The sequence below is a fragment of the Acomys russatus genome, chromosome 8 (genome assembly GCF_903995435.1).
Source record: "Acomys russatus chromosome 8, mAcoRus1.1, whole genome shotgun sequence".
In the NCBI taxonomy this organism is placed as follows: Eukaryota; Metazoa; Chordata; class Mammalia; order Rodentia; family Muridae; genus Acomys; species Acomys russatus.
In genome coordinates, this window is record NC_067144.1 from 16,518,993 (window position 1) to 16,542,857 (window position 23,865).

General features: G+C 47.7%; 1 protein-coding gene across 1 annotated transcript; it reads right to left on the reverse strand.

Moving 5' to 3' along the window:
* Positions 1 to 324: 324 nt before the first annotated feature.
* On the reverse strand, positions 325 to 17,507 carry Nrros (negative regulator of reactive oxygen species). Its single transcript, XM_051149764.1, has 3 exons — positions 17,334 to 17,507; positions 5,157 to 5,277; positions 325 to 2,312 (listed from the first exon to the last, which is right to left on the reverse strand). Exons 2-3 carry the CDS (start codon positions 5,262 to 5,264, stop codon positions 339 to 341), a joined length of 2,082 nt encoding a protein of 693 aa, XP_051005721.1. The 5' UTR covers positions 5,265 to 5,277; positions 17,334 to 17,507; the 3' UTR covers positions 325 to 338.
* Positions 17,508 to 23,865: the final 6,358 nt, after the last annotated feature.

Genomic DNA, 23,865 nt, shown 5'->3' on the forward strand with positions numbered 1-23,865 from the left:
TGTCACCCACTGCCTTCGTGGATGTCACCAAAGAAAGATCATTGAAAAACAACCCAAGGGAACCCATCAAAGAACATTACACAAGAAGCACTTGGTCTTAAAAATATTTATGAGGTGCGCCCTTTACTCTCACAGAATATCACTTAATAAATATTTCACCAGGACGATGAGAATAAATCACAAGGGTGGGAGAAGAAGTTAATGGGAGTAAGGATAAAAGTCCTTTAAATTTTAATTTAACCTTCAATGCATCACACTCGACACCTACAGACGTGAAGACCCAGCGCGGAGAAAAGCAGTGTTATGCACGCGGCCTGCGCACGCGGCGCACACACAGGTCAGTAGATGGTGGACCAGTAACATCGGCTCTTAATGACCTGAAGCAAAGGCTTCTTGAAAGTGAGAAAGACCACAGTGAAGGCTACCAGCAGGGTGAGGCAGCTGGGTACAATGAGCACGAGGTAGAACAGGCCAGTATCCAGCTGCCCCCACTTGCAGTCTTGAGACACGCCTTCAGGCAGTTCCACCACACGCATGATCCTGGAAGAGAGGTTGCAAGTGACCATGGCCGAGTCTGCAACAGTCTTGAGGCGCTGCAGGGCCCCCCATCCCTCCACCCCACAGCAGTCATAAGGGTTCTGGCTGAGGTAGATGGTCTGCACACCCCTCAGAGGCTGCTCAGACACAGCCTTCTGAGGAAGGGCCGTGAGAGAGTTTCTGCGGAGGTCGAGAGTCTGCAAGGCCAAGCTGCCCTTAAACCTTGGGAAGCTGGTCAGGGAATTTCCTGACAGATCCAACTCCCTCAGGCTCGTGAACCCAGAGAAATCCATCTCGGCAGCGCCAGAACCGAGGCCCACATTCCTGAGAGACAGGACCTGTAACGTAGGGGCGACAGCCCAGAGAGAGCTTATGCTTCCGTTTAGAATTCCCCAGTTGCTAGACAGGTCTAAATGAGTAATGGGGGTCCCCTGGAAAGGGTAGTCTCGTAATGCCTTCAGCCCACAGCCATCCAGAGAAAGGCTCCTCAAAGAGGCCATATTTCTGAAATCCACACAACTGGAGGGCCCCGCCCGGTCTAAGGGCACCGTCCTCCTCGGACAAAGTGAGATCTGATTGTGGCTCATATCAATTGTAGTGATGTTGCTGGCGTTGTCGAAAAGGCCAACAGGGACTCCCAGGAGCTGGTTGGAGCTCAGGTTGAACACCCGCAGGTTCTTGAGGGAGCCAGTGAGCCCCGGAGCCAGGCGCAGCTCTGCCAGCTGGTTGTGGCTCAGGTCGAGCTCCGTGAGTGCTCCCGGGGGCTCGTGCTCCCGGATGTGGAGCGTCTTCAGGCAGTTTTGGTTGAGGTTCAGGTGGGAAAGGGAAGGTGTTTTCGTTAGGAAACCATCCGGCAGGTGCCGGAACTGGTTTTGGCTCATGTCCAGGAAGCGGAGCGCTGACAGGTTGCTGGAGGCAAACTCTTCCCAGAGGTTGACAGTGGTGATATTAGTCACGTTGCCACCCACAAGAAGGAACTGAGCCACCATCTCCTGCGGTGAGGAGGTGTTGTACAGCTCTCTGTAGAAGCCCATGTTGTTGTCCCGCAACAGGAGGGTGTGCAACTTGCTGCACTGGGGCAGGAGTGGGAAAAAGAGCAGCTGGTTGTGAGACAGGTCCAGTGTCTCCAGTTCGAAGGCCACCTCCTGACTGGCTGCCAGGAACCACTCCAGGATGTTATTACTGACATTGAGGAACTGTAACCGCGTGAGGCTGAAGTCCACGATGCAGGGGAGGTTGTTATAAGCGAGGTTGAGACGTCTCAGCTCAGTCAAGCCATCAAACGCCCCACCCTCAATCTCAAAGATATAGTTCCTCTCCAAATCCAACTCCCTGAGGTGCTCCAGGCCCTCAAAGACAGAGTCATCGAGCCTCATGAGGGTATTCCTTGCCAAGGACACAGCCTCCAGCGAGGAGAGGTTGTGAAGGAAAAGGGCTGCCACGTCTTCAGTCAGAGAGTTTCCGGATAGGTCAAGTGTGCGGAGCCCCCGCAGAGTGTGGAGAGCTGCTGCAGTCTCTTTGTAGTTCTCGGAGAGGCAGTTGTCTGCCAGACTCAGGTTGAATAAGTGGTGTTGCTCTTGGAAGGCGTGGAGGCCAATACGGTCCAGGCGGCAGCCGCGCAGGCTGAGGTTCTCCAGATGTGGGTAGGCCTGGAGGGAATGGTTCCACAGGACCTCGAGAGGGTTGGCATCCAGGACGAGCATCCGGGAAAGAGACGGGAGGCTGCTGGGTACGGAAGCAAGGTTCTGGCCTCGGCAGTCAGTGGCTCTGTCCACCTAGGTCCAAAAACATACGAAGTTTAGGCACAGAAACGTTGTTTGCAAAAGTTAGCTAGCCGGAAGGTGTCAGTTTAGGTGTCCAGGGGAAAAAAAAGTTAAGAAGAGCAACGTTGTGAGAACGAGGCTAGCCTGGTCTACAAAGCAAGTCCAGGACAGCCAAGGCTACACAGAGAGACCCTGTCTCAAAAAACCAAACTAACCAAACAACCAAACAACAACAACAACAACAACAACAACAACAACAACAAAAAAAGGAAGAGCAACATCATTATTTCCCATAGGCTGGCCATTAGGACAAGGCCAATGAGTGCCAATTGGCCCAATCTCCAAAGACAGAGTGAAATGAGGAGAAAAGTCCCCCAAAAGTGAGACGCTGTGGCTTAGAGGCAGCACTCAAGTCTGAACTTCTCTGCTGTATGTTAATTTGACCCTGAGCAGAGAGCTAACCTCTTGCAGTCTCAAATTTTTTATCTGGTTATTAAAAATAAAACCTAGCAACTAAAGAGCTGATACTATCCTAAAATATAAGAAAGGAAAAGTAACTGAACACGGTGGCACAAGCCTTTAATCCCAGCACCTAGGGAGACAGAGGCAGGAGGAGCTCTGTGAATTTGAGCCAATCTGGCCTACATAGAGAGTTCCCGACAGGCAGAACTATATAGGGAGAGCCTTTCTTAAAAAACAAAAAACAAACAAACAAACAACAAAACAAAAACAAACAAACAAAACTGAAAGAAACTCAGATACTCCTAGACGCTCTCTCAGATAAAAGTCACTATTATACTTGTAATTTTCTCATAGATTTATTTTTTGTTTTCAAGGACTGAGTGTGATTGCTTATGTAAATCTCATTTATTATGGTTAATAAGTGTTATCATGTCAGCTGTAATTATCAGCATGTGTTAGTTAATTAAGATGCTCGTTGTTGAACACTTGAGGGCTTTTTGTTTTGTTTTAATTTCACCACAGACATTAGGATAAATTTTCCCTTTCCAGGTTCCCCCCACCCTGACGGCCCCTCCCAAAGCCTACTGCATTTATCTTGGGATTGCATTAATGAGTGGAGAACTGACATTTAAAAAAAACTGAATCCCTGTGCTGAGAGACAGGTGTTATGTCTCTCTTTATTTTCCTGAGGCCTCTCTGGATATCATCGTACTTAAGAGGACTTCCTCAGCCTGTAACTGACCCTGTTTCTCCACAGTTGCTGTAGCCAAAGGGGACTCAGGCCTCGGTAACTCCCATGGACCACTGAAGTGTTGCAAAGGAGGGCATGGTCACCAGAGCACACAGAAGGTTTCACCACGCCCATTCTGTGCTGATGTCAAATGGCTAATGTGCTGAAGAGCAATGGAGAACACTACCTTAACTTCCTGACTGCACTGAGCATGAGAGCCAGGGAAAATCCATTTCTGTGACTTCCGTGATGGTCAAGCCCCTACCGCTTTCCACCAGGCAGAAAGTCCAGGTGGAGCCCTGAAAAGTGGCGGAAGAGCTCATATTTTATTCCCCTCTCTTCCTGTGTCTAGTAGCCTTCAAATAGCCACTGCAAAGTTTAGTCAGTTGTTTCCTCTGTAAGGGAATAGTGACAGTCAAATGAAGCTGGGATGACACTGATAATAACATATTAATGACTGATAAAACACTCAGTACATCTCAGGTATCATCGCGAGAGCTGGTAATCCATTCATTCAGTCACCAAAACAGCCCAGTGTCATGATACCATTGGTAGAAATTATTATTATTATCATCAACATCATCATTATTATTGGTAAGGTCTCATGTAGCCCAGACCAGCCTTGAACTTGAAATGTAACTGAGACTGGCCTTGAACTCTTGACCCTTTTGCCTCCACTTCCTGAGTAGTGGGTTGACAGACATGTGCCACCAATGACTAAGAGATAGTATTATTACTTCTATTTTATAGGTGAAGAAACTGGGACAGAGTGACTTCAGTGTCACCAGCTAAGCCTGAGCAGTCTGGTTAGTGACCCCCACACCATACTGTAGTGTCCTCAAGCACAGTGGCTACCTGTTGCCACAAGCAGTTCAGAACCATGACAGCCATGGTATTTAAGATTAATCAACTTTAAGAACACGTTCTTTCCCTAGCACCAAATACACTGAAAAAGATCTTGAATATAAGTATTGACTCTGCCTTCCAATTTGTCTTTCCAGTCTTGGGCTTGAGGAACGTTTATTAGGTGTGTGTTTCTCAAACAGATGTTTGATATCCATCAGTTATAGGCAAATTTCTGGCACTGACCCCAGTGATGGCCTAAATCTCTCTCCATTTGCAGGCAGGAAGCCTTCCGAAGGCAGCTGTGAAGGCTCAGGGCACCACCACCACCACCCCTGGACTTTCAGAGCTTGAGCTTGGTCATGGGTAGGCATTGCTCTGCAGTGCAGTTTGGGGAGCATGCTCTCTTCAGGGTTGCTGAAGCCTTTGTGTTGGCTCACACATGAACTCACAGGCGAGACTTCTCAGGTGTTGGGGCATTTCCCTTGGTGTTCCTGGCAGTATTCGTGGCTCTCCATCATCCAGAGGCTTAGCCAGGCTCTTGGTAGTTGACCTAGGCCTGTTTCTGGGGCCTCTTGTCTTCAGTACATAGGGGGAAAGTGGGGCAGGGACATCCAGTCCTTCCCAAGTGCCATCTTGAAAATCTGCTACTGAGCAGTAAGCACGTGGCACTGGGCAGGTACTCCACTAGGCTGGTACACACTGAGTCTGACCCACTCATTCCCTGTCCTCTTTGATTGATGAGGCATCAGTTTTCCAAGCAGACAAAGCCTCATCAGGAGAGGGGCAAAAGAGAGGTCCAAGTCCAAGGAGAAACTCACCACCTTGCAGCCTCCTTGGGAAGCTGCCATGGCTGTCCCACTTCCGCTCCTCCATTCCTCAATCAGGAAGTGAAAACCCAGGCATAGCCAAAGGGGCAGGAACTCCATCTCAAGCACAGCTCTGTGGACAGAAAACCAGGAAGAACCGCGTTAGTCAGGTTAGCCAAGAGCTCAGGACAGGGCAGAAGGAGCCAGCCTAACTCCCACATGTGTCTGGTCTTAAGAGGTGGAAAACCACAGATTACTCAAATTTCTCGGTTCAGGCAACACGGCCAAACATTAGCTGACACCGCTGGCAAGAACTCATTTCGTTCTGCCTATACTATTGAATGGTCAGGTGGCTGACCTCTGAAACCCCAAAGGGGCAGTACAGGGGATGCAAAGGACTTGGGTACCAGGCCTGAGGTCACTGAGAGTTTCCTGTGCTTTGCTGTTCTGCAGACTCTCCCGCTGAAGTTCATCTCTGCCTGGTGCATGCATGGGCTCGAGATGCACGCCACGAATGAATGAATAAGGGAAGGGAGGGAGGAAGGGAAGAAAGTAGGAAGGATAAAGTGGGATAATAATACTGGACTTATAAACATATTATCTTACTGAAAGAAGGCTTTCAGGCCAGGTGGCAGTGGCACACACCTGTAGTGGGAGGTAGAGGCAGGTGGATCTCTGAGTTTGAGGCCAGCCTGGTCTACAGAATGAGTTCCAGGATATCCAGGGCTACACAGAGACCTTGTCCCCAAAACTAAACAAAACAAAAACAGAAGGAGGAGGAGATGAGGAAGAAGAGGAGAAGGAGGAATTAGGACTTTCAGAAATATGTCTATCACATTGTTTAACTCTTTTAAATATAACCCTTCCCTCTACCCCCCAAAAAGTTCATGTTTTTACCTGGATAGGGAAAGAAAACTTGAGAAAATGAAAAAAAAAAAAAACAGTCTTGGGCTGGATGAAAAAGTTCTAAAGTGCGGTCATAGCGCTCTTGTCTGGTCAGGGCACAAAGAACAGCAGGCATGAGAAGGCTTGAAACAATACATCTGTCAACAGAAGGTTCCGGGGAAGAGGTAACAGGGCACCATCTTCACCCATTTCAGGGGAATAAAGGTCCGTGGATGACACTGATGTCCAGGGTTCCAAATGGACTGAGATCAAGGCCTGAGAGCACCCTAGGTCCCCCTCTCTGGGATCCACGGTACGTAGCTAGGGAGTCCCTCCCACCCCGTAAGTGTAATTGCATGGACAACCCTCCAAGTGTGAGAGCTAACAGCCCTGTGCCGTCGCTGCCACCTTCTATGCCACTTACAGACCTTTCGGCCGACAGACACATGCAAGCCACCTTTGCCTCACCCTTTTGCTTTTCTTCTAGCATTTCTACCCATCCTCAAAGGGTAATTTAACATCCTGGACAGATCTGAATGCTCACCAGTGAAAACAGATAATAATAATAATTTCAAAACAAAACAAAAAACCAAGTGAAACATCACAAATCGGCCTTGACTGTCACTGGAGGCCAGGTCGGCTCTCTATACTCAGATCCCATTCTTGCTAGCCTCTGAGAATGCCCTCCAAAGCCCTTTCCATTCCTGCACCTGTTCATGAATTGCTACCTCCCGGCTAGCACAGGGCACAGATGGCATATGCAGACCATCTGGACTCCTGTCCTCAGTGTCCTCCCCGCAGCCTTACCCCGCCCCCCCCACAGAAGCGCCCCTGAAACTTTGGGATCCCTGCCCATTCTGAGATAAGGTCGCCAGACTTAGCAAGTGCCAAGGATGCTTAAAAAAAAAAAAATTGTTCACTCACATTCTCATCTCACTGAATGTCCTGCAGCTCACGGAGGAGAGATGGGGAAATGGGAATTGTCAACACAGTTAATCTTCTCCACTTCCTGTCATGCGTGGGCTGCTGCACGCTGCTGTAGCCTGAATACTCACAAACTAAATCTCCGTGTGCGCAAGGCAAAAGTACAGCTTTGCAGGGCTGCGCAGCACTTCAGACTGGCACGTTAGCTAAACCTGGCTCACTACACCCACAAGCGTAATTTTAATTTGCGAGATACCAAAATATTTACAAAATTTAAATGTATTCTTTCCCCCTGAACTTAGCCAACTAAACCAGAGAAAATGAACGAACAAACGAACGAATGAATGAATCTTGCCATGCCTGCAAGGGCAACATCTGGCATTAAGTGACAGAATATCATGGAAAGACTATAGAGTTTAGAACCTGGCAGTCCAGAGTTTGAATTCTGCCTCCCTTCTCCATAATTTGTATGGAGGCTCCAAGACTTGGATAATTCTTCCATAAAGCCGGAGCGATAATAACCAGGCACAGACATTTATGAGAGCCGCAGAGGATGGTACATGGGAAAGTGCCTCATTAACCGTGAAAGCCGCTAATAAGCTAATTATTATTTGTGATCTCCAAATAGCACTGAGCAGCTTGAGTGGTTGCGGTGCTTATGTGTCATCCCTATGACAGCACAGAAAAAAAAAAAAAAAACCAGAGTGAAGAGTGTGGCTAGAGGGGCGACTGCATCGCCATACCAATTAAATGCATAGACTCTCTCCAGGAAGGCTCGATTAAGATGTCTATATTAACAATCAACAGTGAGACAAGGGGCTGGATAGATGGCTCAGCCATTATCCATGCTTACTGATATTGCAAAGAACCCAAGTCTGAATCCCAGTACCCATGTTGTGTGACTCACAACCTCCTGCAACTTCAGCCCCAACACACACACACACACACACACACACACACACACCTCTAAAAATAAGGTTTGTTTGTTGTTGTTGTTGTTGTTGTTGTTTTCAAGAAAAGAATAGGATTATCCAAGGACAGGCTGTGCTGGCTGGTGAAGAGCTATCTTTCCTCAGAATGATGGCCTCATCTTGACTTGCTCTGCTCCCTTGTGGCAGGCCCTGAAGGCTCTGCTCCCCAAGCCCTGTTAGTGGGTGGATAGAAGACAGGAGAGTGGAGCATCCAAAATATTTCTCCCTCCCCTCTCCCCTTGAGCTTTCCCTGCTGACCCCAGACTCTGGGACCACCATCCTCCCTTCATCCCTCTTACCTAGGGTACAGATCCCTGCATGCATGGCCGAGAGGCTACTATTTGTTTGGCTTCTTAGCCTCTTCCATCACTTTCTGCCTCTTCCATCACTTTCTGCCTCTTCCATCACTTTCTGCCTGCTTGCTGCATGACATTTCCCATGTGAAGTAGTCTAGGTGACCTCTGTTTCTTTACTGACCTGATGGTGCAAATGAAAATGGCCTCGAAGCAGTGTTCCATGAACAGGTAGGGACAGAGGCTATGACTTCTGTTCAATTCCAGCCAACTTGGGAGGCTGAGGCAGAAGGATCACAACTTTCAGGCCAGTCCGATCAATGTTTTGAGGCTCTCAAAATGAAAGATAAAAAGGGCTGGGGGTGTAGCTTGGCTCAGTAATAGAGCCGAGTAGACAAGCCTGTGTGTGTGTGTGTGTGTGTGTGTCTGTGTGTGTGTCTGTGTTCCTGGGTGCAAGGAATATTCCCCTTGACTACATATGTACAGAAAGCTCCTCAGAGACACTGCACTGCAGGAGCCAAGATAAACAGTATTATCAAATTTGATAACAGAGTTATCAAATCTCACCGGGAAATCCCAGGGTCCCTCTCCCACTCCACAGAACCACAGGACGCCATCCTCACCTCGCCCCTCCTCCAGCTGTTACTACCATCCCAGCTGCTGCCAGGAAAGAGACTGCAGTCTCCTTGCTAAAGGAGCCGTTACCAAGTGTCATACATGCATTACCACATAATTAAAAACATTCTCCTCAAATAACCAGAGAAGAAGAAAAAAGAAAGCCTTAAGAATGAGGCTTTGTGAAGGAAGCAGGCAGCTGTCAGAGGCATTTTGTACCAGAGATAAGAATTTATGGACTGGGGGACAAGGATGATCAGAAGTGGGTTGCAGTGTCAACCTTAAGGTGACACACACATGAATACACAGAGGCTGTGACTACATAACAGAGAAGGGACTCTGAGAGAAAGCAAGTCAGCCTGTGTATAAGGGAAGGGCACCTGCCACCTGGGGTCTTGGAAGAAAGGGGAGGGCAGCTGGTTACAGACCCCGGAGGTCAAAGAACACTAGCAGCTCCACTGGGACCAGAAACACAGGAAAGCTCCAGGCAGGCAGGTTTGCTCCCTTCGATCCTTCAGCAAAGTGCAAAACTAGAGACGCCATGGTGCGTCCACGGGATGTTCTGAGCTTCCAGAGTAGCACATGAGAGGTCCAGTAGTGTCCTCGAAGTCCGCTACAAAGCAGCTGCCTTGGCATCTCCAAGGGCCAAAGTCGTGACCAGTGTAGTGATTCACATCTATAATCCCACAAAGCTGAGACAGGGGGACAACCATGAGTTGCAGGCATCCAAACCAACAGAGGTCAGCTCGCTTTGTCCGCTCCGTGGCCACAGAATGAATCTAGCCACAGATCTTCAAAATGCAAATGTGCCCCCCCCCCCCCCCCCCCGCCGAGATGATAACAGCTGGCTCTCAGGTATCTCACTGGGGCTGGCAGTGTCCCAGTGTCCCCTCCGTTGCAGTGGGTTGCTTCCTAGTGTCCCCTCCGTGTGGGAGAAAACACATCATCTCTTCAGACGCCCACCCTGTATTGCATTAGTTTCTCAGTTCCTCTCATAGGTTTGTTGCTACTGGTAACTTCCACAAGAGTAAGGGCCAGTCACTATGCTTCTTTAAGAGGAAGCAGGAAAGAACTGTGCAAGGGAGGGAACTTGGATGAGAGCTCAGACCATTATTTGGCTCCTGTTCAGTAGCCGCCACAGGTTGTAATAATGTATCAAAAGGTTGGGTTGAGACAGACGTTAGGAAGAGGCCAGCAAACGCTGTCTTCAAAAGGGACTGCCAAGAGCTTCCAAGCCAGGGCATAGAATCAGGGACCACCACAAATATCTCCAACAGCCTTCAGCAGTGCCCTCTCCTCCCTCCCACTCAGGGGGGCTGACACATGGTGAGGACAGGTATCGGTGGACCAATTGGAAGTAGAGGTCTTCTGTGCAAATGGAGTGAGTGTGGAGGAAAAATGTAATGACAGGTAGTCTCTCTTTCCATTCACAAGAGATGACCATGAATCTTGGACCTCCTTGGGGAGGTGAATGACTACCCGGAGACTGTGGGGCACCATGCACAGGGACCACAGACATTAACAGAGGCTAATTTTTCCTGGAGTGGGAAAGAAAATACTGACTCTCCAACAGGGTTTCTTTGAGAAGGCACAAAGGATCAGCAACTGACAGGGACTCCTAACAGTTGCACAGTTTTGGTAGAAATGCTGGGATCCCTGCGTGGGACCTGAGGCACACGGAGGTGTGGCCCAGTGCCTGGGGAATGGGGAGTGTCAGTTCAAACTCAAGCCTGCGAGTTCCGCATGAACTCAACCCCAGGACCACAAACCCCAAGCCACCCTGGGATGCATGCGGTCCTCAACATTTCACAAGCCATTTCCCCTGCAGGAAAGACCCTTTCTGTGGTCTTCTTCTACCAAATTCCTATTTATCCTTCATGTAGCTCCCCTCTGTTCACTGCCTAATGGTTCAGTTGAAGAATTACCTATGATAGCACATTATAGTTTTTCTCTTTTTTTAATATCTTACTTTATGCTTATGAGATGCAGTTTGAGTAGTTATTAATTATTAGTAACTTTTCTCCAACATTTACATATGAAGAAAAACTTTAGCATAGAGCCAAATTGAATACAGTTTGTCCTCAGTGATCACTGTACACCTACCCCCTACTTTGTTTATAACATTTTACTGTCTTTATTTTTGTCATGTTTTTATTTATCCTTCAATTCATATTTTTTTTCATTTACTTAACTTTTTGGGTTTTGTTATTTTTTAAGACAATGTTTCTCTGTGAAATATCCATGGCTGTCCTGGACTCCCTTTGTAGACCAAGCTGGCCTCGTACTCCTCCTGCCTCTGCCTCCTGAGTGCTGAGTGCTGCACCACCACTTCCTGGCTTATCTTTTTTTTTTTTTTAATTATATTTTTAAAATAGATGGCAAAGAGATGGAGAGATAGCCCAGCCGTCTGCTCTTTCAAAGGACCAAAGTTTTGTTCCCCAGCCGTCTGCTCTTTCAAAGGACCAAAGTTTTGTTCCCAGAATGCACATCTGGCATCTGGTGGCCCAAAACAGCTCTAGTTCCAGAGGATTCAATGCCTCTGGTCTCCATAGGCACCTACACACACACACACACACACACACACACACACACACACACACACAATTAAAATGCAATAAAAGATAAAACTTAAAAACAAAATAAACAAGCTGGGTGTGGTGGCGCATGTCTTTAATCGCAGCACTCCGGAGGCAGAGGCAGAAGGATCTCTGTGAGTTCAAGGCCAACCTGTTCTACAAATCGAGTCCAGGTCAGCCAAGGATACACAGAAAAACCCTGTCTCAGAAAAACAAAATAAAACAAACAAACAAACCCCAGCACAAATAGATGGGAGCTAGAGAGATGCCTCACTGGTTAAGAGCACTTGCTGCACTTGCAAAGGACTTGGATTCAGTTCCCAGCACCCACATGGGCTTCATGACTGCCTGTAACTACAATTCCACAGAATTTGTTGCCCTCACCTCCAATTGTGGCCTCCTGCATGCATAAGACATGGACACACACACACACACACACACACACACTTCCTCACTCACACAAACACACAAACACACACACACAAATACAGGTAAAAGTAATTTAAAAAAATCACTGGGCATGGTGGATCACATCTAATCCCAACATTCAGGAGGCTGAGGCAAGAAGATGGTGAACTCAAGGCCAGCCTGTGCAATTTCGTGACCCGCTCTCAAAACAAAACTTTAAAAGGGTGGGAGGCAGAGCGGCAGAAGAGCACTGACCAGGCATGCACAAAGGTCTGGACTCAGTCATCATCAGCAAGCAAATAAACAAACACACACTAGGGTCACCAGTACATCTCTCTTAAAATACTTCAGGATACATATAAAACAATTTAACTCTTTAAACACTGCTGTAAGGGGGGGGGGGGTTGGGTGATGGCTCAGCAGTTAAGAGCCTTGGCTACTTTCCAGAGGACCTGAGTTTGATTCCCAGCACCCACATGGTAGCTCACAGCCATTGTTAACTTCAGTCCCAAGGAATCTAATGACATTTTCTGGCCTCTGCTTAGGCCTATACTATAAATAAATAAATACAAAAATTATCAACACTGTAGAGGCTGAGGCGTGAGCACTGTCATGAGTTTGAGACCTAAAGAGGCTACATAAATTCCAGGCTGGCCTGGGCTACACTGTGAGGTCCTGTCTCAAAAATAAATTTAAAAAGAAAATTAGAATATTCCTCTCAGTGGTGGTGCACCCCTTTAATCCCAGCACTACGGTGACAGAGGCAGGTGGATCTCTGAGTTTGAGGACAGCCTGGTCTACAGAGCAAGTTCCAGGACAGCCAGGGCTACACAGAGAAACCCTGTCTCAAAATACACCGAAGGAGGAGGAGGAAGAAAAAGAAGAGAAAGGAGAATTTATTTTGAATTCCCAGGAAAAAAATGATAGTAATATGATTATTTAAATTTTTTCTTTCTAAATTAGGCACGCTACTACATGGCTGTAGTCCCAGTACTCAGAATACTGAGACAGAGGTTGGAGAATTGAAGACCAGCCTGGGTTACATAGTGAGAGTCTATCTGAAAGAAAGAAACAAACAAACAAATAAACAATTACCCTCCCAAATAATGAGGTTTTTTAAAAAAAAATGATTGCGTAAAGCCAAGAGTTAGGTTGTAACTTAATATGTTCAGTCAGTGACATTAACGCCTGAACTTGGGAAGGGTCCTACAGCCCGGATTCACTGTTTAGCATTAGCAGCAGTTCTATGTTCTAGGGGTGATCCCCGCCCCGCTCCCTGTGGTAATATAAGCATACAATTTACCCCTTTAACTCTCTTGAACATGACTAAGTGGCATTAGGTACATTCTCAATGTTAGGTAACCGTCCCCACCATCCTGCGCCATCATCCTCCTGTCAACGCCATCTGAAATTCCTGTCATTTAAAATCCTTCCCCACGCGCCCCTCTCTGGCACGGCTGTAAGCCTGGATTTCCCCCCGGGATCGCCTATTCTAAGGAGAATCGGGCTGTAGTTGCTCTTTTACGTCTTGCTTATTCACATCAGATTGCTTCCACGGTCCATCCATGTTATGGCATATATCAAGATTTCCTTCTGAAAGCCGAATGCTGCCTCTACCACATCTCGTTTACTGATCCATCAGATGATGGACACCTTTCGGCCATTGTGAATAGGGATGCCAAATTTGAACATGAACACAGAGATATCTGTTCAGGACTTTGCTTGAACGATGCATTTCCTTTTTCAGATAAGAGCTCCACACTTCAGCTGGGCATGGTGGCATCGGCCTTTAGTGTCAGCCCTTGGGAGGCAGAGGCAGGTGGATCTCTGTGAGTTTGAGGCCAGCGTGGTCTACAGAGTTCCAGGATAGCCAGGGCTAAACAAGAAACCCTGTCTCAAAAGAAAACAAATACAACAACAACAAAAAAAAAGCCAAAATAAGTCCACAGTTTAAAGAGGCCATAGTCAACTCATAGTGTCTCAGGTCATATAGATTACACCCAGGCCAGAGCTGACTTCAGTACTGTAAGAAGGTGCTGGAGGTACACCTGCTGCGTGGCGGGGGTGGGGGTGGGGGTGGGGGTGGGGTGTTTGTCATTTAAATGTTCAGCTGACGTGCAAAAGTAGGTACATATTTGTTGATGAGGGGCCAGGAGCCTCTATCACAGATAACTGACCACTTCCTTAGAACTCTCAGGGTGACACTATAATTCAGCAGCCACGGACGTGACATGTGACCCTTATGGTCCCATTTCCAACTCAGCATCTATTCTACTGGTACTCTGATTAGCATCCTTGTGGAAGCAGAGCAGTCCTCAGCGGGATGAATTATAAGCTAGAGCTTTGAAAGAAATAAGCCACAGAAGTTTCAATTTAAGGACTAGAAGAAAGGACCAATAACCAGAGCAAGAGGAAGGTCATTGGGGCGGTCCCCTGTGGAGTTTCAAAAGCCTTGAGGGGGATGGTTATTGGGACAATTAACTTGCTAAGTTGAAAGAGGTACCCCCCCCCCAGCGCAGCCATTCAGGGGGAGAGCTATTCACTAACTGACTCTGAAGTCTGGGAGTCAGTCATCCATCAGTCTTGGCACCCAAGGGAGACAAGGAAAGATTAGGAGAGACCAGGGCTAGCACAGATACCTAAGGGCTCACTGAGAAACAGTAGTGTAAAAAAATCAGAGCCCCGGAGGTGGAGAGATGGCTCAGAGGTTAAGAGGATTATTTGCTCTTCCAAAGATCTTGAATTCAATTCCCAGCAACCACATGGTAGCTCACAACCATCTATAATGAAATCTGGTACCCTCTTCTGGTATATGTGCAGGTAAAACACTGTATTCTTAATAAATAAATAAATCTTTAAAAAAAAAAAAAAAAGGCGAAGCCCCAAATGATGTCCTCGTGAGGAGAAATCCCCTCCCTGATTGTTATCTTTCTTAGAGGTAGGAGCAGGCAGTAGCGAGAGTACAGTACAGTGCCTAACTGTGGTAAATGTGGGGGTTGGGGCTGAAGGAGGGGAGTCCCCAGGGACCTCACAGAACTCTGTGGCCACGCTGAGCCCATCACAGGTCTCAGCCTTGCTCTTCGTGCCCACCTTACTGGTGAGAATCAGGGCAAAGTTCCTACTTCCTCTTTTTTACCCTCTGCCAAGGCTGAAGTCACACACCGAAGACACATAATGTTCGGCCTCAGCCCCAGATTCTGTTCATCCTGTAGCGTTCTGACTACCCACATTCATTTCTCCTGCTTCTGGTAACAACTGCTTGGTTGCTTTTTGGGGAAACACACACATGCTCCCTCTCTCCCTTGCTCTGTTTTATCACATAGACTGTATTATCTTAACCATTTTGGGGCATGTAATTCAGCAGTGTTGAGTACATTTCACTGTTCAACCAAACCATGCCTTCTCGAAAAGTCCAGTTTTTTTTGTTTCTTGGGGCTTTGTTTTTTCTTTTGGTCTGATCCCAACTCCTGACTCCAAGCGTAGGAAGCTATGAAGAAGGCTGGCCCCATTACAGCCTTCTTGTGGCCCTAGCCAGAGTGACTGGTTTATATTGGACACAGTACAGAAGCTGGTGCCCTGAGAATCACTCCAGGGACGGTTAGATCACTAAGGAGAAGGTGCTTTTCTCCTGCTTTACAAGTCACAGCAATGGGGACCAACCGGAAAGCTGAAAGTAGCTTTTGCCTCTATCTCCAGGACTTGCCCAATAAGAGGAAAGCAAAGCCAGGTGAGGACAGATGGACTCTTGGTGTCATCTCTGAGACCTGGACCCAGTCATGCCTGAAGCAACCGCCTTTAAGTGGTTCAGTTATAGAACACAGAGAATCCTTTTTTTGCAATGAAGCTGTTTCTAGTTGGGTTTTGTCACCCGCAGTTTAAATAATTCTATCTAGGGCTCAACAGGTATGTCCCCCGGTGACAGAGTCTTGGCTTAGCATGTGCAAATCGCTGGGCCCTATCTTATAGATCCTTGAAATCAGATTCACGGTTGTATGGAGTTCATAGAGACTCTATGAGATAGAAGTATCATGGTTCATCTTTCTTTCTTTCTTTCTTTCTTTCTTTATCTTTCTTCCTTTCTTTTCCTCTCCAAGCTTCCATAAACCACTGACTAGCCTATCCCGGAGCCTCTCAGAGACTTTTGTTAGGCAAGAAAAGGTTTGGAGGGAAGGGAGTAAGTAGATTCCACCAAGGGCAGAGACATAAGCATATATAAATGAAGTTGTCACTGAAATGGCACATGAGAAGGAGTTAGTGACACCTGTGACTGTGTTCCAGACAAGCATGTCTTGGGAAGGACCACCACTGCTTTTCGAGGTGTTGGGAGCCCAGTCTTTGCTGACAGATATAGCTATCACATGGATGTAGCAGGACCCCTGTTACCAACCTACCAACTATCTACAGAAGAGTCTGGCCTCCACTCTATGGTGGGATGTGCGAGACAGTCAGAAGGACTGTGTGAGAGTGTCCACGGAGTTCCCTCAAGGGACCCATCAAATAAGGCACCTTCTCTGTGAGGCTATTGGTTTTATTTTTAACCTAAGTGTTGAGGGTTTTTTTTTTTTTTTTTTTGGTTTATTTTTTTCTGGGCCCATGAGTCTAAACCCCCCCTCTAGGAACTCTGAGGCTCACATATATAGCCCATGGGGGTGTCCCCAGGCTACAAAGGCCCCAAACACCTGCAGCTGTGGAAACAGTCTGTACCTCAGTCAGTAGCAAAAAGAGACACTGGAAAACCTGCCTTAGTCCGCTCCAGTCCTAGTCACGGTGGGGCACGTGTTCATCTCGGCAGCGCAATGTGGAGCCAGCAACCGCTGTGAGGGTAATGCTCCTTCCTGCCCAGCTCCTGGGTGCGTGTGGGTACATGGGTGTGTGCCTGTGTCCGCGGGAGGCCAAGAGGACTACAGCAGAACACTGGGCAAGAGTCAGGGGAGCCTGGCTCCAGTCCCCCCTCTGACACGTTGGTAGCTGTAGGCCAGAGTCACATCCTAACAGACAACGGTTCTAGAAGGGCTTTTGCTCTCTCCTGGCTGAACACACACAAATGATCCCGGGAAGATCCCGGGAAGATGTGTAACTGTAGATGGGTCTCCATGCCTTTGTCTGTGCAATGGTGGGTCTCTGTTTATGTCGAGGGGCAAGGGAGCATGCAAACACCCACATGCTGCTCAGTGTTCACAGCGTCCGCCCGGCTACTCAGACTAGGTAGGGAGCACTAACTGTGCGATGAGAAAACGGAGGCTCAGAAACGTTCTCATTCTCCCTGCAGAGGCAGGAATCAGACCATAGCTGGTTCTAAAAAGCCCACGTCACACCTCTCTTAGCTCTAAGAGTTCCTGAGGGAGGGGCTTCGACCTGCACCAAATGTGTAGCCCCCCAAATCCAGCCCAGAGGCAGGGAGTCTGAATATCGCAAACCCAACTTCACAATGAGCCTGAGAGTGAACCCGAGTGCGGGGTGGGGTGGGGTGGGTGCTGCCTAACGTCTCACCACCCAACCCTGCCCCATCTCGCTCACCTCGAGAAGCCCGGCGATGCTCGGCAGCGGTGAGCCCACGCACGAAATACTCACGGCTCCCGCAGGCCCAGGTGGCTCGGCGGGGCGCATCGTCTCCAGGGCCCCAGCCTCCTGGACAGCAGTCGCTGCTGCCGCGCTGCCTACTCTCTCTGGGGCATCAGATTATTTTAGCACTTGCGGAAGGAACCGACGGAAACTGAAGTCACATGGAGAGCTCGCCGCTCAGCGACTCAGCACTCAGCAGGCGACTTAGAAGGAACTGCCGCTGCGGGGGGCGCGGGGTGGGGGGTGGGGATGGGACGAGGACGCCTGCGGCCCCTGGAGGACCAGCAGGGCTGTCACCAAGTGGGTGCAGCCTGAGAAGATCTGTTAGGTCGCTAAGCACGCTCCCGTGGCTCTTGCTTTGGTGGGTGAGCATGAGAGCTTGGGGCAGAATTTGGTGAAGGGCAACATAAATTTGCTTAATTCGAAAGGGGGATGAGTCCACCATTTAGAAGGGTTACCCATCCAGTAGTCTTTGTTTTCATATACGCAGCTAGTCTTTAACAATCGTCTTTTATGGGCACCGTGCTTTTTTTGTTGTTTTGTTTTGTTTTTTGTTTGTTTTTTTCAAAACAGAGTCTCTCTGTATTAGCCTTGGCTGTCCTGGACTCGCTTTGTAGACCAGGCTGGCCTCGAACACAGAGGGATCCACCTGCCTCTGCCTCCTGAGTGCTGGGATTAAAGGTGTGCGCCACGACCGCCAGGCTGGCAGCATGCCTTTTAAAAATTCAGTAAATATATACATGGAAAGGAAGTTGGGCGTGGTGGCACACACCTGTAGTCTCAACCCTGGGGAGGCCCAAGCAAGAGGATCAGAGATGAAGGTCGTCTGTCGCAAATAGCAGGCTTGGGGCTTCCCTGGGATTCATGAGACCCTGTCTCAAACGAACAAATAAGATGGGCTGGAGGAAGACAAAGAAAGGGAAGCTTTTGTTTGTCTTTAATGGAACTTGCATTGTAGACTGGCAGTACCATGAACTCCTTGGCTCTGTTTGGTATGGGTGGATTGCCTGATCTGCAGTGGAGAACATTCTCTGCCAACCGTGGCAGCATGCATAGCACCTGCTCAGATCCAACCAGACCGCAGTCCTGGCGCCCAGATGGAGAAATAGGCACGAGCCACCACCCCCAACCACTCACAAAGGAGAAATTAGTTTCTCCAACGGAGTCTTGCTGGGTATACAAACCACACTTAAGGCAGGCTTCCTGCCCAGCAGTAGACTGCCAACATAAATGGAATTCAGAGGGGGTTTCGGAGATTTTTTTTTTTTTTTTGCCTCAAAAAAATTTTATGTAGATTAACTATGAGGCCTTTAATTTTTTTTTAGATTAAAACATAATTGCATCCTTTCCCGCTTCCCTTTCTTTACTCTAACATTCCCAAATATACCATTTTGCTCTTTCAAATTCATAGCCTCTTTTACTTTAATTGCTTTTACATAGGTGCACATACAAACATATACATACATACACACACATATATTTATTCGCTTGTACAGGCTGTAAGGATGGCTCTATTGAAGCAAAAACAAGTGAAGAGAACATTGTGAAACACTAAGGTTTTTGACTCAAGTTTTTTCCTTTCCTTTCTGCATTTTCTGTACTCCTTTCATGTCTGCCAGTATGTGGCTAACTCATAAATTTTGATCTCTAGCACCAAGATCTCTTTAAAGAGAGGACTTTTACTTATAGTTAAAGCACTCTTTTATTTTTTAATTTTTTAATTTATCTTTTGATACGGGGTCTCTCTGCAAGCCCCAGCTGCCCTGGAACTCATTATGTAGACCAAGTTGGCCTTAAACTCATAAAGATCCACTTGCTTCCACCTTCTGAGAATTAAAGGTGTGTGCCACCACACTGGCTATATTTTATTTATTTTTTAAAGGTATTGCATTCCAGTCCCAGCCAGTGCTGGAGTTACAGGTGTATGTCAGCTTGAGAATGCCTCTTTCTTTTTAAAAAAAAGATTTATTTCATTATTTATACAGTATTCTGCCCACATGTATGCCTGTACTTCAAAAGAGGACACCAGATCTCATTATGGATGGTTGTGAGCCACCATGTGGTTGCTGGGAATTGAACTCAGGACCTTTGGAAGAACAGACAGTGCTCTTAACCTCTGAGCCATCTCTCCATCCTCTTTCTTTCTTTCTTTTTAAGACTTAATTTTATTTTTATAAGTGTGTTTGCATGTGTCTTTATATAAGTGCATGCCATGTATATGGGTGCCCAAGGATACCAGAAGAGGATGTCAGCTCCCTGATCTTGAGTTACAATTGATTGTGAACCACCAGACATTGTGGCTGGGAGCAGAACTCAGGTCCTCTGAGAGAGCAATGAGTGCTCTTAACCACTGAGTTATCTCTCCTGTCCTAGGAATGTTTCTTGAATATGATTGTTGTATGACTTTTTTGGGGGAGATGTGAACAGTTATGCACCCCAGACAAGGCACTGATGACAGACCAAAGAACCAATTCCACCCAAATGTAGCTTTGAGAGCCAATGAGTTCTCTGGCTTACTTACAGGGGCATAGTGACTCACAGGCAGTTGCATCCCCAAGAAACCCACCCTAGCATGAATGACAACTCTTTTCCAGAGACTCCTCACCCACAGAGAGCTCCCCAGTGGGTTCTCTCTGTGCATTACTGCTTTATGAGCTTGGGGAGGAGGGTCTTATGAATTTTGCAAGTTTCAGGACCTTCCTGGGCTGCTCTTGTTTACCTCCTGTGTCTTACAAGCCTTCTTCCTTTCTCCAAGGGTCTAGCCCTCACCAACTCATGTCTGAATATTTTCAGTAACTTCCCTAGTTGGCCCTCCGTCCCAAATCTTGTTCATGTCCAAGTAAGACTCCACCCATCTTCCATGGGGCATGACCCTAAAATGTGTGGGGATCAATTAATTCCTTGCTTAGTGCCTTTATGACTAGCCATTGTTCCCTCTACCTAGGATAGCATTTAAATCCTGCCTCATCTGGTTTAAGAATCACTGAAAGCCGGGTGTGGTGGCACACACCTTTAATCCCAGCGCTAGGGAGACAGAGGCAGGTGGATCGCTGTGAGTTCGAGGCCATCTTGGTCTACAAAGTGAGTCTAGGACAGCCAAGGCTACACAGAGAAACCCTGTCTCAAAAAAACAAAAACAAAATAAACAAAAACAATCATTGATAGCTGGGTGGTGGTGGTGGTGGCAGTGGTGGTGGTGGTGGCAGTGGTGGCACACGCCTTTAATCTCAGCATCCAGGAGGCAGAGACAGGAAGATCTCTGTGAGTTGGAGGCCAGCCTGGTCTGCAGAGCAAGTTCCAGTTCAGCAGGACTCCACAGAGAAACCTTGTCTCAAACACACACACATACACACACACACACACACACACACACACACACACACACACACACACACCAAACAAATGAACAAACAAACCAAACTAAACCAAACCAAAAAAACCCAAGACATTGATGCTTCAGTTCTAACATTTTCATCTGCTTTTCTTTCTCTTTTTTAAGACAGAGTCTCATTTAGTTGGTCTGAAAGTCACTATGGAGTCCCAATTGGCCCTAATCTGATCCTCCTGCCTCCGCTTCCCACGTGCTGGAATTTCACATGTGTACCACCACACCCCGACCATCCACCCATATATGCTTTACACATCGGAGTTCTCAGCAGAATTTCTTTCAGGGAAACTTAGAAACTGGCCACCTTAAAGGCTGTGGAGAAGCAAGGCAGTTGGTTGGAAAATAGCCCGGATTGTTCTTCTATAGTAGCAGCAGAAGGACCCAAAGACTTCCAGAAGAAACTAGAGCAAGCTGGAAACAGGACTCTCCTCCCACCAGCAGACCTGTAAGCCTTGTGCCCGGCCAGAATTCTGCACAGCTACGTGCTCTAAGCTCCCTCCCAAGACCCAGGAGATCAGATGCCTTGGTCTCCAAGACAACCCGGAGAGATCCTGCTGTCACTGGCCAGCCACATTCCTCTCAGCATAGCTACATGCCTCTTCCTTGGCCTTATGGAGTCTGTTCTGGCTCCTGTTCAACACTGTGGGTTTTGGGTTATATGACCTCCTTGTCTTGTTGCCATGACGATATATGACCCAAGCAACTTAGGGAAGGAAAAGTTTTATTTTGGTTCACGGTTCTAGGCTCCATTGTTGTGCAGGAGAAGTCTGGTGGTAAGCGCATAAGACAGCCGGCCGTGTTGTATCTGCTGTCAGGAAACAAAGGGACAAATGAATCCTAGTGCTCAGCTTGATTTCTCCCTCTTAGCCAGAGAAAAGCCCTTCCCGTTGAATGGTGCCATTCACAGTGAACGCAGGTCTTTCCACCTTGCTCTAATCTAGACAATCCTTCACAAGCGTGAGGCTCGTCTCTCCTGCCAAATCCTGCCAAGTTGTAAATCAACATTAGCCTTCGCACGGACACACAATGATCCACACCATCACGCAGCGCTCATGCATCCCTGGGCCACCTCGGTGACAAGAGAGGCCAATGCCTGAATCAAGCTCCCGTCACCCACCCACTCGGTGCAGTGCGCGTTTCCTTAACCTCACTCCATTCTCCCTCTGTTGAGAGACCTTTAGCTGAAGTGATCTCCTCCTTGCCTTTCCCAACCCTTGCCATCCCAAAGGCATGGCTGGGGCTCCCCCTCCTCCAGGAAGCTTCTCCCCACCTCAGAAGCCTCTTCTTCTGCAACACTGTATGCGATTCTGTTGGCCTCAAGACAGAGCATATGTTGTGATTTATGTCTTTGAAGTGATGTCTTGTTTTCCCAGTCACACTGTCAGCTTTTGAGAGGAGCAACCGTGCTGCCCAATGTGCATAAAGAGACTCAATAAACATTTGCTCAAAGAAGAAAGGAGGAAAGAAAAGGGGGAAAAATAGGCAACAAATAAGTTAACCTACTTTGTCTGCAATTCTCCAGTTATTGACTTGTTTTCCAAGGTAAGGTTTCTCTGTGTAACAGCCCTGGCTGTCCTGGAACTCACTTTGTGGTCCAGGCTGGCCTTGAGCTCACAGAGATCTGCCAGTCTCTGTCTCATGAGTACTGGGATTAAAAGTGTGCGCCGCCACGCCTAGCCAGTTATTGACGTCTGAGAATTGTTTTAGGATTGTGTTGGTTTATATGAGGGTGACCCTCATGGACTCATACATTTGAAATTTTGTTTTGTTTTGTTTTTGTGAGACAAAGTTTCTCTTGTAGTCCTGGCTGTTCTAGACTCACTTTGTAGACCAGGCTGGCCTGGAACTCACAGCGACCCACCTGCCTCTGCCTCCCAAGTGCTGGGATAAAAGGCGTGCGCCACCACCGCCCGGCAGACTCATACATTTGAATACCGGGTGTTGTGCAGTAGTTCCCTCTGGGACGGAAACACTCCATACTTCAGGGAAGCTCCTTAAACCAGAAGATAAACAACTCAAAATAGCTTCAGGAAGTCCCTGAAACTGACCAAATTCACTAGGCCTCTCCCTCCCAAAGTAAGCAATAAAGATTCCCAGGGTCACGCTCAGACAAGCCAAGCTGCAAAGAAAATCTCAGACTAGACCCGCAGCCCAGGAGAAGCAGAAACTAGCCAGATGCCTGGAAGCTTGTGACCAAGCTTTGTCACTTGTAAAGGACACTCTCCAACCTGCTGGGTTGCCTGCATGTAGCCTACACTGTGTGCTCACAAAATGATCTCAGCTTTTGTGAGCTGCCCCACCCTAGAATTGTTTTTGGTGGTGTAGCAGTCTTCGAGTCATGTCTGCTCCTTTAAGTAACCCCTCAGCTGTATTCCATAACCTGTGGTGGTGTGAATGACAGCGGCCCCCATAGGCTCATATACTCCGGTGTAAAACCAGGGTGTGGACCAATCTGAGAAGGATTAGAAAAGTCAGGAGTTGTGGCCTTGTGGGGGTGGGGGTGGTCTTGTGGGTGGGCGTGGCTTACTGGAGAACGTGTGTCATTGGGGGTAGGCTTTGAGGTTTCGAAAGCCCGTGCCAGGCTCAGAGTCTCTCTGGCCACCTCTCTACAGGTGCATCAGGATGTCACTCTCAGCTACGTCTCCAGCACCATGCTGGCCGTGCTTCCTGCCATGGTGATACTCTACTACCCTCTGCAATCATAAACAATCCCCCAATTAAATACTTTCTTTTGTACTACTCGCCTTGGTCATAGTGTCTATTTCACAGCAATAGAACATCGGTAAAATGTAGCACAACTCATGGCTCACCAAGTTGGATTTGGTGGGATTCTCTACTTTGCTCTGTTGTGGGCTCCCCACCTAGTGTGAATAGATGTGCATGTGCATGTGTGTGTGTGTCTGTTGCACACTTTTCCCCAGAAAAAAATCTTGTACAATACTTGGTCTCCAGTTAGTGGCTGTTTGTGGAGGCATAGGAGGTATGGTCTTGCTGGAGGGGCAGGCTTTGAGGCTTTGAGGCTTCAGAAGACTCATGCCATTTTTGAGTTAGCTCTCTCTGCCTTCAACTTGTGAATTACGGTGTGAGCTCTTGTTTCTG